The sequence below is a fragment of the Anomaloglossus baeobatrachus genome, chromosome 4 (genome assembly GCF_048569485.1).
Source record: "Anomaloglossus baeobatrachus isolate aAnoBae1 chromosome 4, aAnoBae1.hap1, whole genome shotgun sequence".
NCBI lineage: Eukaryota > Metazoa > Chordata > Amphibia > Anura > Aromobatidae > Anomaloglossus > Anomaloglossus baeobatrachus.
The window spans coordinates 283,968,820-283,984,710 of record NC_134356.1 but is presented as its reverse complement, the minus strand read 5'-3'; the positions used below and the strand labels follow the sequence as shown (position 1 = coordinate 283,984,710).

Genomic DNA, 15,891 nt, shown 5'->3' with positions numbered 1-15,891 from the left:
TCCATCAATCAGGTGTTGGATCTTTCTCCCCCAGCTCCTCCAATTGAGGAGTCAGCTTCTCAGCAGGAGAAATTCCGTTTTAGATTTCCCAAGCGTACAATGAGTACGTTTCTGGATCACTCCGACTTCAGAGAGGCAGTCCAGAAGCACCGAGCTTGTCCAGATAAGCGCTTTTCTAAGCGCCTTAAGGACACACGTTATCCCTTCCCCCCTGACGTTGTCAAGGGTTGGGCTCAGTGTCCCAAGGTGGATCCTCCAGTCTCCAGACTGGCGGCTAGATCCATAGTTGCCGTGGAGGATGGGGCTTCACTCAAAGATGCCACTGACAGACAGATGGAACTCTGGTTGAAATCAATCTATGAAGCTATCGGCGCGTCCTTTGCTCCGGCATTCGCAGCCGTATGGGCACTCCAAGCTATCTCAGCTTGTCACTCGCAGATTAATGCAGTCACATGTGCCTCTGCTCCGCAGGTGGTGTCCTTAACCTCTCAGGCGTCGGCGTTTGCGTCCTACGCCATTAATGCTGTCTTGGACTCTGCGAGCCGTACGGCGGTAGCTTCCGCCAATTCGGTGGCAGTCCGCAGGGCCATGTGGCTACGTGAATGGAAGGCGGACTCTGCTTCCAAAAAGTTCTTAACCGGTTTGCCATTTTCTGGCGACCGCCTGTTTGGTGAGCGATTGGATGAAATCATTAAACAATCCAAGGGAAAGGACTCATCCTTACCCCAGTCCAAACCAAACAGACCTCAACAACGGAAGGTACAATCGAGGTTTCGGTCCTTTCGGCCCGCGGGCAGGTCTCAATTCTCCTCGTCCAACAGGCCACAGAAGGGTCAGAGGGACTCCGATTCATGGCGGTCTAAGTCACGTCCTAAAAAGACTGCCGGAGGAACCGCGCCCAAAGCGGCTTCCTCATGACTTTCGGCCTCTTCACACCGCATCCTCGGTCGGTGGCAGGCTCTCCCGCTTTTGCGACGCCTGGCTGCCACAGGTACAAGACCGTTGGGTGAGAGACATTCTGTCTCACGGTTACAGGATAGAGTTCAGCTCTCGTCCTCCGACTCGATTCTTCAGAACATCTCCGCCCCCCGAGCGAGCCGACGCTCTTCTTCAGGCGGTGTGCACTCTGAAGGCAGAAGGAGTGGTGATCCCTGTTCCTCTTCAGCAACAGGGTCACGGTTTTTACTCCAACTTGTTTGTGGTGCCAAAAAAGGACGGATCTTTCCGTCCTGTTCTGGACCTAAAACTGCTCAACAAACACGTAAAAACCAGGCGGTTCCGCATGGAATCGCTCCGCTCCGTCATCGCCTCAATGTCCCAAGGAGATTTCCTAGCATCAATCGACATCAAAGATGCTTATCTCCACGTACCGATTGCACCAAAGCATCAACGCTTCCTGCGTTTCGCCATAGGGGACGAACACCTTCAGTTCGTGGCACTGCCTTTCGGCCTGGCGACAGCCCCACGGGTTTTCACCAAGGTCATGGCAACAGTAGTAGCAGTCCTACACTCTCAGGGACACTCGGTGATCCCTTACTTAGACGATCTGCTTGTCAAGGCACCCTCTCAAGTGGCATGCCAACACAGCCTGAACATTGCTCTGGAGACTCTCCAGAGATTCGGGTGGATCATCAATTTCCCAAAGTCAAATCTGACACCGGCCCAATCACTGACATATCTTGGCATGGAGTTTCATACTCTCTCAGCGATAGTGAAGCTTCCGCTGGACAAACAGCGTTCACTACAGACAGGGGTGCAATCTCTCCTTCAAGGTCAGTCACACCCCTTGAGGCGCCTCATGCACTTCCTAGGGAAGATGGTAGCAGCAATGGAGGCAGTTCCTTTTGCGCAGTTTCATCTGCGTCCACTTCAATGGGACATTCTCCGCAAATGGGACAGGAAGTCGGCGTCCCTCGACAGGAACGTCTCCCTTTCTCAGGCAGCCAAAGCCTCCCTTCGGTGGTGGCTTCTTCCCACTTCATTGTCGAAGGGGAAATCCTTCCTACCCCCATCCTGGGCGGTGGTCACGACGGACGCGAGTCTGTCAGGGTGGGGAGCGGTCTTTCTCCACCACAGGGCTCAGGGTACCTGGACTCAGCCAGAGTCCTCCCTTCAGATCAATGTTCTGGAGATAAGGGCAGTGTATCTTGCCCTAAAGGCGTTCCAGCCGTGGCTGGAAGGCAAGCAGATCCGAATTCAGTCGGACAACTCCACCGCGGTGGCATACATCAACCACCAAGGCGGAACACGCAGTCGGCAAGCCTTCCAGGAAGTCCGGCGGATTCTGCTGTGGGTGGAAGCCACAGCCTCCACCATATCCGCAGTCCACATCCCGGGCGTAGAAAACTGGGAAGCAGACTTTCTCAGTCGCCAGGGCATGGACGCAGGGGAATGGTCCCTTCACCCGGACGTGTTTCAAGAGATCTGTTGCCGCTGGGGGATGCCGGACGTCGACCTAATGGCGTCCCGGCACAACAACAAGGTCCCGGCATTCATGGCACGGTCTCAAGATCACAGAGCTCTGGCGGCAGACGCCTTAGTTCAGGATTGGTCGCAGTTTCAACTGCCTTATGTGTTTCCTCCTCTGGCACTGTTGCCCAGAGTGTTACGCAAGATCAGGTCCGACTGCCGCCGCGCCATCCTCGTCGCTCCAGACTGGCCGAGGAGGTCGTGGTACCCGGATCTGTGGCATCTCACGGTGGGCCAACCGTGGGCACTACCAGACCGACCAGACTTGCTGTCTCAAGGGCCGTTTTTCCATCTGAATTCTGCGGCCCTCAACCTGACTGTGTGGCCATTGAGTCCTGGATCCTAGCGTCTTCAGGGTTATCTCAAGAGGTCATTGCCACTATGAGACAGGCTAGGAAACCAACGTCCGCCAAGATCTACCACAGGACGTGGAGAATATTCTTATCCTGGTGCTCTGATCAGGGTTTTACTCCCTGGCCATTTGCCTTGCCCACTTTTCTTTCCTTCCTTCAATCCGGATTGGAAAAGGGTTTGTCGCTCGGCTCCCTTAAGGGACAAGTCTCAGCACTCTCTGTGTTTTTTCAGAAGCGCCTAGCCAGACTTCCACAGGTACGCACGTTCCTGCAGGGGGTTTGTCACATAGTCCCTCCTTACAAGCGTCCGTTAGAACCCTGGGATCTGAACAGGGTGCTGATGGCTCTTCAGAAACCACCTTTCGAGCCAATGAAGGATATTTCTCTTTCACGCCTTTCGCAGAAAGTGGTCTTCCTAGTAGCAGTCACATCACTTCGGAGAGTGTCTGAGCTAGCAGCGCTGTCATGCAAAGCCCCTTTCCTGGTGTTTCACCAGGACAAGGTGGTTCTGCGTCCGGTTCCGGAATTTCTCCCTAAGGTGGTATCCCCCTTTCATCTCAATCAGGATATCTCCTTACCTTCTTTTTATCCTCATCCAGTTCACCAATGTGAAAAGGATTTGCACTTGTTAGATCTGGTGAGAGCACTCAGAATCTACATTTCCCGTACGGCGCCCCTGCGCCGCTCGGAGGCACTCTTTGTCCTTGTCGCTGGCCAGCGTAAAGGGTCACAGGCTTCCAAATCAACCCTGGCTCGGTGGATCAAGGAACCAATTCTCGAAGCTTACCGTTCTTCTGGGCTTCCGATTCCCTCAGGGCTGAAGGCCCATTCTACCAGAGCCGTGGGTGCGTCCTGGGCTTTGCGGCACCAGGCTACGGCTCAGCAGGTGTGTCAGGCGGCTACCTGGTCGAGCCTGCACACTTTCACGAAGCACTATCAGGTGCATACCTATGCTTCGGCAGATGCCAGCCTAGGTAGGCGAGTCCTTCAGGCGGCGGTTGCCCACCTGTAGGTAGGGGCCGTTTTACGGCTCTATTACGAGGTATTATCTTACCCACCCAGGAACTGCTTTTGGACGTCCCAATTGTCTGGGTCTCCCAATGGAGCGACAAAGAAGAAGGGAATTTTGTTTACTTACCGTAAATTCCTTTTCTTCTAGCTCCAATTGGGAGACCCAGCACCCGCCCCTGTTCCCTTCGGGCTGTTGTTCTTTGTGTACACATGTTGTTCATGTTGAATGGTTTTCAGTTTTCCGAACTTCTTTCGGATTGAATTTACTTTAGACCAATTTATAAGTTTCCTCCTTCCTGCTTTTGCACCAAAACTGAGGAGCCCGTGATGCACGGGGGGGGTGTATAGGCAGAAGGGGAGGGGCTTTACACTTTTAAGTGTAATACTTTGTGTGGCCTCCGGAGGCAGAAGCTATACACCCAATTGTCTGGGTCTCCCAATTGGAGCTAGAAGAAAAGGAATTTACGGTAAGTAAACAAAATTCCCTTCTTTACAACAATATCCATATTAATGTACATCCAGAGAATTGTCATGTTACTCTTTCAAGGTGTGAGGGTTACACCAGTATATTCCCAGCTTTCATTGTCATTAAATGTCAGGACACCTAAATGTGTGATCACTAGGTTCATATGTTAGGTCAGGTTCAGACGGCTGTATGTCACATTGTATCGGAATTGTTGGGACTGACAGCAGTCCTTGACCTGAAGCTTTAACTTTTTGTATGTACCTATGTGGCTTTAAGTTCAGAAGTCTGGGCATTGTGGTTTGGACACACTCTGAAATACAGCCATCTTACACTGGCCTTAGACAGATTTTCCACCATTGGAGAATCTGTGCCAAATCAATTCAGGACCGCGTAGCAAATAAAAATGTATGCTCACTCTCCGCTGCGGTGCTGGCATTGTTATCCTGGGAGGAGAGAGGTGACTGTATGTTATGTGACCACTACAGCCAATTAGCGGCACTTGCTTGGCTTTTGGTCATCAATTTTCTGTTAGAGTAGATGTCTGCGCTGACCAGGCTGCAGCCAGTCAGTGACCGCTGATTGGCTGCAGTAGTCTTCTTACAAAACACTGTCATGTCATCCTTCCGGGAGCAACAGCATTGACATCAATAAAGTAGCCTTCCGCGGGAGGTGAGTATACATTGTTTTCTATGTGGTCGTGAATTGATAAAGCAGTGGTTTTTCAGTAGTAGACCACATCTTTCTACTGACAATCCCACTTCCCTGAGCTTACAGTACTGACTTCAGTAACATCCAGCATTGTCATACGTGTCTTGTAATCTTTTTGTATTTTGTCACAAAAGCTTCCAAAGCACAAATCCGTAGTAGTTACTCTGAATGCGTCTGATGACAGCGAGTCTGATATGGATCCTGCCAGTCCAGTACTTGGGGTTTTTGGAGGGCTCGAGTCAATGATCAAAGAAGCCAGGAGAACTGTTGAGGTGAGAAATCATCGCAAATATGTTTATATATAGAGGAGTTTCTAGAAAAAGTGATCTGCAGGTAAAATTGTAGCTTTGCTGTTTACACAAGATATAGTTCTATGGTGCCTTTTAAAGGGGCGTTCTAAACTTTGAATGTTATCCCCTATCCGTGTGATAAGGGATAACTTCCCGATCACTGGGGATTGATTGCTGGGCCTGGCTGAAAAGAGCAGTGCTAAGTCATGCTCTATGCAGCTTCATTAATTTTCCATGGGACTGCTGGAGATTGCCAAACACTGTGCACAGTTGATCTTTACTCCCGCATATAGGGGACAACTTTCAAATTGAGAATACCTCGTTAAGATTTCTTCTATGCTAAATTGTAAAACATTGCTTGCTTTTTGTATAAATATTCAGTTACATCTATGTATGTTTATTTTTTAAAGTCTATTATAGTAAAACTAGCAATAAAAACAGTGCAAGGAACTTTAATGGGTTTCCTGAATTGTGAAAACACCTGTTCACTGGCTTCAGTTTGTTTAAAAAAAAAAAAAAAAATCTGTGATTCACTCACCTTCCCCAGGTCCAGAGCGGAGTCTCCGCCGCTGCTCCTGGTGTCTGAGGTAGGCTGTAACAGAACAGTAACTCTACAGACCACAGACGGTCACACTGTTTCTGCATGGACTTTAGGGAAATGTTAAGCCTTGTTATTGGTAGTCTGCTAAAGGAAAGGATCATAGCAAAAACTGTGGAAAGAAAGCGCACATAGGGTTTTAACCGATAGATATAGGTGCAGGGAATAGGACAGGTACTCACCTGCTTCAGTTGTGACAGGCACAACTCCTTGTCAGCATGGAATAAATGAATACAAAAATGGTCAGCTGCAGCCCCGATGTTGCAACAAGATGGGGGATGATCAACAGAAATCGGGTTAAATGCTGCGCTAAAAACCACAATCCAAAAATATATCGTGAATTCCTTTTCTTTATTTTCACAGGTCAACGCGTTTCAAAGGCATCTCCACCTTCTTCATCAGGACAAAAGTCAGAAAGGAATAGCATGCTATTCCTTTCTGACTTTTGTCCTGATGAAGAAAATGGAGATGCCTTTGAAACGTGTTGACCTGTGAAAATAAAGAAAAGGCATTCACGATATATCTTTGGATTGTGGTTTTTAGCGCAGCATTTAACCCGATTTCTTTTGATCATCCCCCAAATGAGAGGATCAGCACTGGCACTTAATCCATGCTTTCCACCTTAGCATCCAGGAGCGTGCCTCGGATACTTTTCAGACACCATCCATTTCTGTTATTCCACTTTACCACTATGGGAACAACAGTAGTGTCAAGGGAGGAATTTTGGGTACAGATAGCTAATGGTATCTTCATACAGGGTATCAGAGACGGTGCTGTATTAGCTGTATATCAGTGCCGATATTAATGAATCAGACAATGACCACACAGACATGTTCTCTTTTTGAGACAGCGTCACCAACTGACTTTCGTGTATTCGATAGATCCAATTATACAGTATGCATCAATAACCTTGAAGCCAGAACACAGAACTTAGGGAGGATTCCCCAATTTCTCCCAGCATGTTATGAAACACATCTTTGTTCGTTAAAACATTCTTTCTGTGTGAAAGCTACTGATAAGACGTTTGCTCATTATTATAAAACTTTCACTGTTTGTACATCTGTTCACTTATCCTTGGTAACCCCTTCATGACTATACAGCTTAGAATCATATTATGGGTCTATGCGATTACTACATAGACAGACAGATAATTATGCAACTACATCTATATTTTGATTATTTACATACACAGATATTCTTATTACGTTTAAACAAACAAGCTATAGCTCAGGCCACCTCCACAGTAGTAACGTCTATTACAAGCACTGATTTATACATTTGGGTTGTTTCCTGCGTATTTCCAGGCATCCAAACCAAAAGCACCTTCTAAGTCTGAAAAGGAAAATGACCCAATGAGGACCCCGGAAGCTCTGCCAGATGACAAGAAAATGGAATATCGTCTGCTCCGAGAAGAGATTGCCAGGTAACAGTGGTGAGCAGTGGTGTTGTCCCTTCCAGCTTATCCATTATATTAAGCACTTGTTTTATCTGCTTTTTATTCAGTCGAGAAAAGCAGAAACTCCTGAAAACAGATCAGACAAAAGTAGGTTCTTCTCCAACAAATTCTGATCTAGAAGGAGATGGCAATAAAAAACTGATCAAGGATCCGAAGGTGACAGAGGCAGAGTCCAGAAACATGAAACAGAGGTAAAGCACTACAATTTACCATTCTTAGAATATGGATAGGAAATATTTGTAATTGCATGTATATTGTATAGAACAGGGTTCCCCAACTCCAGTCCTAGGGGCTGCCAACAGTGCATGTTTTCATGATTTCCTTTGCATTGCATGGGTGTTGGAATCATCAACTGTGCAGGTGTTTAAATTATCACATGTGCAATACTAAGGAAATCCTGAAAACATGCCCTGTTGGCGGCCCTTGAGGACTGGAATTGGGGACCCATGGTATAGAACATGTAATTAATTACTTGTCTGTGGTAGTAGTGCAATCTGTGTATTTCTGACTCATGACAGTTTGCATATGCTCCTCACTTTAGCTGCTCTGTATTTTGAAGTGTGTAAAAACAAGTGTGTAAAAAATGCCAAGCCTTTTGTAGCTGTTCCCTGTGAACTAGGGGGCAGGTTTAGGGTATGTTCACACCTTGCAGACTTTCTGCACAATGTTCTCAGACGTATTCATCAGATAAATGCAAGCTGTCGAGTGCGTAACTAGCAGCAGGGCATTGGTCGCAAATAGTGACGTGATGTACGTCTGTCTAAATTATTCTTCATTAGTCCCTGGTTTGATCATTTTGTTAGTGTAGATTCTGCCCATGGTGCAGAAATGGCGGTTAAGATTGCTTACATTAGCCCATTGATGTTGTTTCTAGGATGTTGCTATTAAAGGATGAATCTCTTTTAAAAAATCTGCTACAACAAGAAGAAAAGAAAAAGGAGTCGATCAGGACTGCGGAGCAGAAGATCTCCAGACTCACAGAACAGCTGCAAGCAACAGAGAAGTTTCTAAATGCTAATCGGGTGTTCCTGAAGAAGCTGCAAGAACAGGTGAGCTCCACAATGGGGTGTCGCTAAGGCTGCTTTCACACATCCGGTTTTTGCTGAGCGGCACAATACGGCTCTTTGCAGAAAAAACGCAACCGTTTGGTTTTTTTTTTTTGCCGCCAGTTGCGTTTTTTCCGCATAGACTTGCATTAGCGCCGTATTGTGCCGCATGGCCTTGCGTTGCGTCCGTTTTTTGCCGAATGCGGCATATTTAGCCCATGCGGCGGCCGGATGGAATGTTGCCTGGCACGTTTTTTTTATGCGTCAAAAAAAAACACATCGCGCCGGATCCGGCGCTATGCGGCGCGATTTACAATGCAAGCCTATGGACGCCGGATGCGTTTTTTTTGCACTGCACATGCTCAGTATCAAGCCGCATCCGTCAAAAAACGGATGGGCTGCATGGAAAAACTTCTGAAACGGATCTGTTTTTTTCGCTGCATCCATTGCATAGGTTTTTGAGCTGGATTGAGCCGCACTGCAAAAACCGGATGTGTGAAAGCAGCCTAAGATTGTCCGGTGCGTGGGGTCGGTGTATGAGACTGATCCCTCCTCGTCACTTACACATATTGTCATTGATCAGCAGGAATGCCATTTTCTACACGTTTGAGCTATAAGAAAGAAACTATTGGTACCTTGTCTGATTTGTTACATTGGTTATCCAGAATGCTGCTGTAACAAGTCATTACGTAATTGTATTTGTCGCCCGTTGCATGTAAGTGGTTTCTTTATCTTTATCCCTGCTCTCACGTATGTCTACACTTCTGATCCTTAGATTGCTAAAGTACAGCACAGAGTAGAAGAGAAGAAATCACTATCTGTAAAATATGGAGAAGAACTTGCCCGAGCAAAAGCTTTGGCTAGTCAGGAGCTGGGGAAAAGAAAGCTGGAGCCCAGCCATATTGGAGTGAGTACAGCATGATGGCTCAGTGGTTAGCACTGCACTGCAGGGTCCTGGGTACAAATCCCACCAAGGACAACTTCTGTAAGGATGTATGTTCTCCCTGTGTTTGTATTGTTTGCTCCTTTTTTTTCCCACTTATTCAGCCAGTCTTTACTGTAATCTGTTACTTTGACCCATGACCACTGTGATAAGCTTTGTAAGTGTATATATATCTTTTCTTCTCTTTGTAGGCAAATAAAATGTTTAAATCGGACACAGGCCTGGTTAGCAGCCCAAAGAGACAATCTGCAGACGCCATTGCAAGAGAGAAAAAGCGACTTCAAGAACTGGAGCAGGAGTATGCCCTCAAAATCCAAAAACTTAAAGAAATGCAAGCTCGGAAAATGAAAGAGCAGGCTGTACCCCAGCTGCCTGTGGTAGAGGAGCAGGCAGAGTTTACACTGCCTCAGCCGTCGCTACATGACCTCTCCCAGGACAAAATAACATTGGACTCCGAGGAGAATGAGCCGGATGACGAGGACCAGTCTCTATCTGTTAAAGAGCGAAGGAGATCATTCCGGGACTCGACCTCTTTTACTAAACCTAACCTGAGGCACGCAGAGCTCACTCCCTACAAGGACATATCTAGCACGCCTTCCAAGGTGGCAACAGAAGGACCCGAACTTTTCTTGGGTTTAAATCTTGAGGAGGTTAGAAAACTGCACTCGAGCTCCAGTAACTTAATACATCTGCTGTCCAAAGGAGAGGCACTGCTGGTGTCCTCCGAGAAACTCTCTTCTGGGAAGGTGAGCATGTACTTTTTTTTTCTTATCTTTGAGTTCTATAAGAACTTGAATTGTCTAACACCTTCGCTCCCTGGCGATTTTTCTATTTTAGTTTTCGTTTCTTCCTCCCATTCTTCCAAGAGGCATAACATTCTTTTTATTTTCCATACACATAGCCTTATGAGGCTTGTTTTTTGCGGGACGAGTTGCACTTTTGAATGACCCGATTCATTCTGCCCCATATTGTACTGGAAAACGGGGGAAAAAAAAGTATAAGTGCGGTGACATTGCAAAAAAAGGGCAATTCCACAATTGTTTTTCTGGGTATTTTATTCACGATGTTCACTATATGGTAAAACTGACCTAGCAATAGGACTCCTCAGTTTGGTACAAGTTCGTAGCTAATCGTATACTTTTACTTTTATGTAAGTGGTGGAAAAAAAAAAAAAGGTGTGCTTTTGTTGCCATTTACCGAGACCCGTAGTGTTCTCATTTTTCGGGATCTGGGACTCAGTGAAGGCTTATTATTTGCGTCTTGAGCTGGTGTTTTTAAAGGGTTATCTGGCTTTTTCTTTGTCGCTCCATTGGGAGACCCAGACAATTGGGTGTATAGCTTCTGCCTCCGGAGGCCACACAAAGTATTACACTTTAAAAAGTGTAACCCCTCCCCTCTGCCTATACACCCTCCCGTGGATCACGGGCTCCTCAGTTTTATGCTTTGTGTGGAAGGAGGCACACATCCACTCATGCATTCTCATATTAGTTATGTCGGTTGGAAGAAAAGAGGGCCCCCACGGGGCCCCCGGCATGTTCCCTTCTCACCCCACTATGTCGGCGGTGTTGTTAAGGTTGAGGTACCCATTGCGGGTACAAAGGCCGGAGCCTCATGCCGTCTCCTTCACCATCCCTTAGCGGCTCTGGGAGAAGTGGGATCCTGAACGGTCATCCATTTGCTGGGACCGTGCTCCCTCCGCAGCCCCTGTGGGAATCTGCCGGACCGGAGTCTATTCAACCTCAGGGACCGGGCCCTGTAACTATAAGGTACTCTGTATCCCCATTGGGGTCTGTGCAGGAGCGCACCTTCTTCCCGGACGCTGCTTTTTTTTTACTTGTTTTTTTATTTCACTATTGAGCTACATAAGGACAGGTGGGTAGATGGCAACGATTTACCTACCTGCGCTGCTGTCAGCCCCTCTCCCCCAGCTCAGAGTGGTCATGTGACCGCTCCTGCCGTGATTTTGCTGCTTCCTGTGATGTTACCATGACAGGTGCATGACCTGGTTGACGGGCATCACAGCTGACATCATGTTGCCGCCATGCAGCCGACCAGGTACAGTGCGATGAGCCCCCGCCCCATCTCATCCTCCCCCCGCCCCCACTTCCCACATTCCGTACTCTCCCCCGCTCCCTGTGCGCTGATATCTGTGCCCTGCTATCTTTTCCCTGTATGTGCCGGGGCCCTGGACAAACGGGGGGACACAGTCAGCGCTGTTTGCCTGACTGTGTCCTCAGCTCTTTATGATGTATGGGGCGTGGGTAACTGTCTCCTCTCTCCCCGGTGTGCTGTCTCTCTCCTCACTCTGTGATGAGTTCAGTGACTTGACTGCTCCTGGCTTTTAAATACAGATGGGAGCAGAGACCAGGGACGTCGCCTAACACCAGTGGTCAGCAGCACTGAGCTCTGCATCGCTCAGCTGTAAGGATGCGGCACTCAACACAGCACAGAGGAGAAGTGAGAGCATGGGTGAGAGAGGGCAGAGAAGAGAGTGCACGGGTGAGAGACAGCGGGGGAGGGGAGCAGGGGGGATAGAAGACAGTGCCCGAGGGGGCATTATATAACTCCAGGTGTGGGTGGGTGGGTGGGTGTATGTGTGTGAATATATGTGTATGTGTGTATATATATATATATCCTATAGACTCACATTAGGGGCTGTATATAATTTCCATTACATATTAATCATTTATCTGTCAGGTGCTGGGGCAGAATTCTGACATGGAATGTGTGTGCAAAGGGTGGGCAGAGGGCGGGGCTGGTCAGTGAGGTCGGGAGGTGCCAGCTATACCTGTGAAGTTCGGCAGTCAAACGTGTCATATTTGGTTGAGCTGCAAGTAAATAATGTGCTTGCAGAAAATAAAGTAATTCAAAAGTAACAAAAGTTAGAAACAAAAATAATGTAGGGTAGGGGTGTTTTATAGGGACAATACAGCACAGATTAGCTTAAAAAAAATATACAATATATTTTGTGGCCAGACAACTTCTTTAATTATACCATTTTTGGGTAGATGCGATGTTTTGAACGCCTGTTATTGCATTTTAATGCTATGTTGCGGCAGCCAAAAAACCCGTAATGTTGGCTTTTGGAGGTTTTTTCTTATCATTCAGTGTACTGATCAGATTAATTGAATTTAGATTTTCATAGAGCATTTCTAAATGTGGTCAAGCAAAATATTTTTAACAATTATTTTATTCTCAATGGGGCAAAAGGGGAGTGATTTGAACTTTTTTTTTTTTTTTTATTATATACTGATTTTGCCTAGGGGACTTCATGACCTGCACCGTCCGATCACTTACCCTGATCACAGCAGTGCTGCAGCATCGCTCTTATCAGGAGAAATGCTGTGTTCCTGTGAGTGCCGGTGCTTTGCCAGCTTTCACATGAAGCCTGTCATGACAGCGACAGGGGTCATCTGACTCTATGCTGCCATGCCAACCCATTGGTGGCGCGTGATCGCGTCACAAGGCCACCAATGGCAGCCGGGCGGGAACATCGTGATCCCTGCCGGAGTGCTTTAGATAGCGCTGTTCATGTCTGCTGGTCACATGTGCGATGATTACCGCAGTAACCAGGGGGAGGTGATCTATAGTACGTACATATACCTCCTAGGTAGTGAACGAGTTAAACTGCTTGTGAGTTTACGTTCTCTATCAACTTGTTGGGGCACCCATCGGCTGTTGGCATTACCTTTGGCAGCTGACAGTAAGCAGTGTGCAGACCCAGATCCCTACAGTACACTATTGTGGCCATTTTCAGGGGCTGCTTATCAGTTGTAACTTCAGTGACACTTGAACACTGCTTCTACACAGTGTACGGAGCTATGTATTTTTTGTTCTGTATTCTTCTTACTTCAGGGTGTCCTATCCTATCGGATATTAGTGACCGACCCTAATGATAGGTCATTAGTATCAAAATTCAGGCTAACCCCTTTTAAGACCATGCTCTGTACATGTTGAGCATGTGGTCCTGGAATTTGCCATTTCTTTATCGTTCCTATGGGAGACCCAGACCATGGGTGTTTAGCTTCTGCCTCCGGAGGACACACAAAGTACTACACTAAAAAGTGTAGCTCCTCCCTCTGAGCTTATACACCCCCTGGAGAACCAGATCTAGCCAGTTCATTGCTTTGTGTTCAGGAGGCATACATCCACACATGCATTCTCATCTGATTTTTGATTTTTGGAAAGAGTTTGAAGAAAAGCGGGTCCAAGTCTGGACCCCCGGCATGTCCCTTCTCACCCCACTGTGTCGGCGGTGTTGTTATGGTTGATTCCAAGGCTGGAGCCTTACATGCCGCGCTCCTTCACCATCCCTCCTGGGCTCTGGCTTGAAGTTGGAGCCAGCACGGTTCTCCATGCTTTGCAGGAGACCGGTCTCCATCTGCAGCCCTTCAGGACCCTGCTGGGCCGGAGCACTCATCCCCAGGGACTTGGAACCCTGCGTCTCAGCAAGCTAAGTACCTGAGACGTTTATATTTGGGGGTCCCTGTACTTTATTGTTGTGGGAGAGTGTGCTGTTTGTGTTTTATGACATTTCCGGCGGGTTCTCTGGCTGTCGCCTGAGAACCGCGCCGATGGTGCCTGCGCGCCGGCCACACCGCTCAAATTTAGGCCCCGGCTTCGCCGGAGGCCTAGTTTCGGTTTCTCTGCCCTCGCATTTCATTCATGCAGAGGGACAGGCTCGGCTCCGCCCGGCGGCCGTTCTGCACAGGGGAGGGACACTCCTCACTGCAGTGTATGTCCCCTCCCCTGTAGGTCTCTATGGCCCTCCAGATCCCGCTCCTTAAGCAAGTCCCGCCCCCTCTCTTCGCTCCGGCGGCCATTTTCTCAGCGTTCCCCCTGCGATCAGTCATTGCAGTGGTGGTCTGCAGCATCCCTGCTGAGGTGCTTGGGGTCTGGGCTTAGGGATCTGGAGGGCACACAACACCGCTCCAGCGGTCTGGTAAGCCACAACCTCTGGTTGTGGACCTCTGTATTTACTCTCTGGGGGTCATTCTCTGGCAGAGCCCCCACTACAGCAGCATGTCTCACACGAGGAGCAAGGCTCCAAAGCTGTATTCAGTATGCACTGCATGTAAGCTCCTACTGCCTGAATCGAGCACCTATCCACATTGTGATGCCTGCTCTAACCTGACGGTGTCTCAGCCTGGAGTCTCACTCCCAGGGGTCTCTCAGGCTGCTCCTGCTCCTGTGGCTGAAACCCCGGCTTGGGTAGAATCCTTTTCTAGGTCTATCTCCCAGTCCTTTGCGGAGTCCATGGGACTTCTGTCCAAGACTTTGCTGAATATGCATCAGCCCCCTTCACAGGGAGCCTCTGCTGCTAGGGGTCTCTCAGGACCGGAGCTCACAGAGGATTCATCATCTGGTCCCAGACCCCGTCCTTCTCAGAAGAGACACAGGGTTCCCTCTCCTTCCTCGTCCCGCGGCTCTGATTCAGGAGCTGACTCGCAGGACGAGGAGGATGCCTTTACTGGGGGCTCGGAGGCTAACTCCATATACCCCATTGATCTGTCCGAACGTGACTTAGATGTTAGTGATTTGATTGCGTCCATTAATTCCGTACTGGACCTCAATCCGCCAGTATCAGAGGAACAACCCTCTCTGGGAGAAAAGCACCAGTTTACCTCACCTAAGAGGGCAAAGAGTGTGTTCTTTAACCACTCCAGTTTTCAGGCCGCTGTGACCAAGCCCAGGGCCTGTCCTGACAAACGCTTCCCAAAGCGTGGTTCTGATGACCGTTTTCCCTTTCCACCTGAGGTGGTCAAGGAGTGGGCTCACTCCCCAAAGGTAGACCCCCCGGTGTCTAGACTCTCAGCCCGGACCGTTGTATCGGTGGCTAATGGCACCTCTCTTAAGAATTCCACTGACCGCCAGATTGACCTTCTGGCCAAATCTGTATATGAAGCGGCAGGGGCCTCGTTCTCCCCGACTTTTGCAGCAGTGTGGGCTCTCAAAGCCATCTCTGCTTCTCTAGACGAGATGCATTCCCTCTCCAGGGAATCTATGCTCGAAATGGTTTCCTTGACTTCCCAAGCTTCAGCTTTTTCATCCTATGCCATGTCTGCCATGCTGGAGGCTTCTCACCGCACTGCGGTGGCTTCGGCTAATTCCCTCGCTATCCGCAGGATCTTGTGGCTTCGAGAGTGGAAGGCAGATGCTTCTTCAAAGAAGTACCTTGCTGGACTCCCTTTTGCTGGGTCCCGGCTGTTCGGTGAACAGCTGGATGAAATTATTAAGGAAGCTACTGGCAGGAAGAGTACTTCCATGCCACAAACCAAAACCAGAAAACCTGTCCAGGGCAGGAATCAGTCGAGGTTTCGTTCCTTTCGTTCCTTTCGTTCCTCCAACTGGTCGTCCTCTAAGCCCTCGACCTCGTCCACTAACTCAGCCAAGGACCAGAAATCCAACTGGCACCCAAAAGCGCGTCCACAAAAGACCGCAGGAGGTGCTGCCGCCAAGGCAGCGTCCTCGTGACTATCTGCCTGCTCCAGCAGCATCCTTAGTCGGTGGCAGGCTCTCCCACTTTGGCGACGCGTGGTTTCAACACTTCT

At 48.5% G+C, this 15,891-nt stretch overlaps 1 protein-coding gene across 1 annotated transcript in view; it reads left to right on the top strand.

Annotated features, from left to right (window-relative positions):
• The window catches only part of ZFC3H1 (zinc finger C3H1-type containing), a 222,243-nt gene that overhangs the window by 61,736 nt on the left and 144,616 nt on the right, over positions 1-15,891 (top strand). The window contains 6 exon segments of the mRNA XM_075344892.1: positions 5,142-5,279; positions 7,200-7,318; positions 7,399-7,542; positions 8,226-8,400; positions 9,173-9,304; positions 9,532-10,086. Of these exon segments, the coding sequence (XP_075201007.1) occupies positions 5,142-5,279; positions 7,200-7,318; positions 7,399-7,542; positions 8,226-8,400; positions 9,173-9,304; positions 9,532-10,086 (1,263 nt within the window).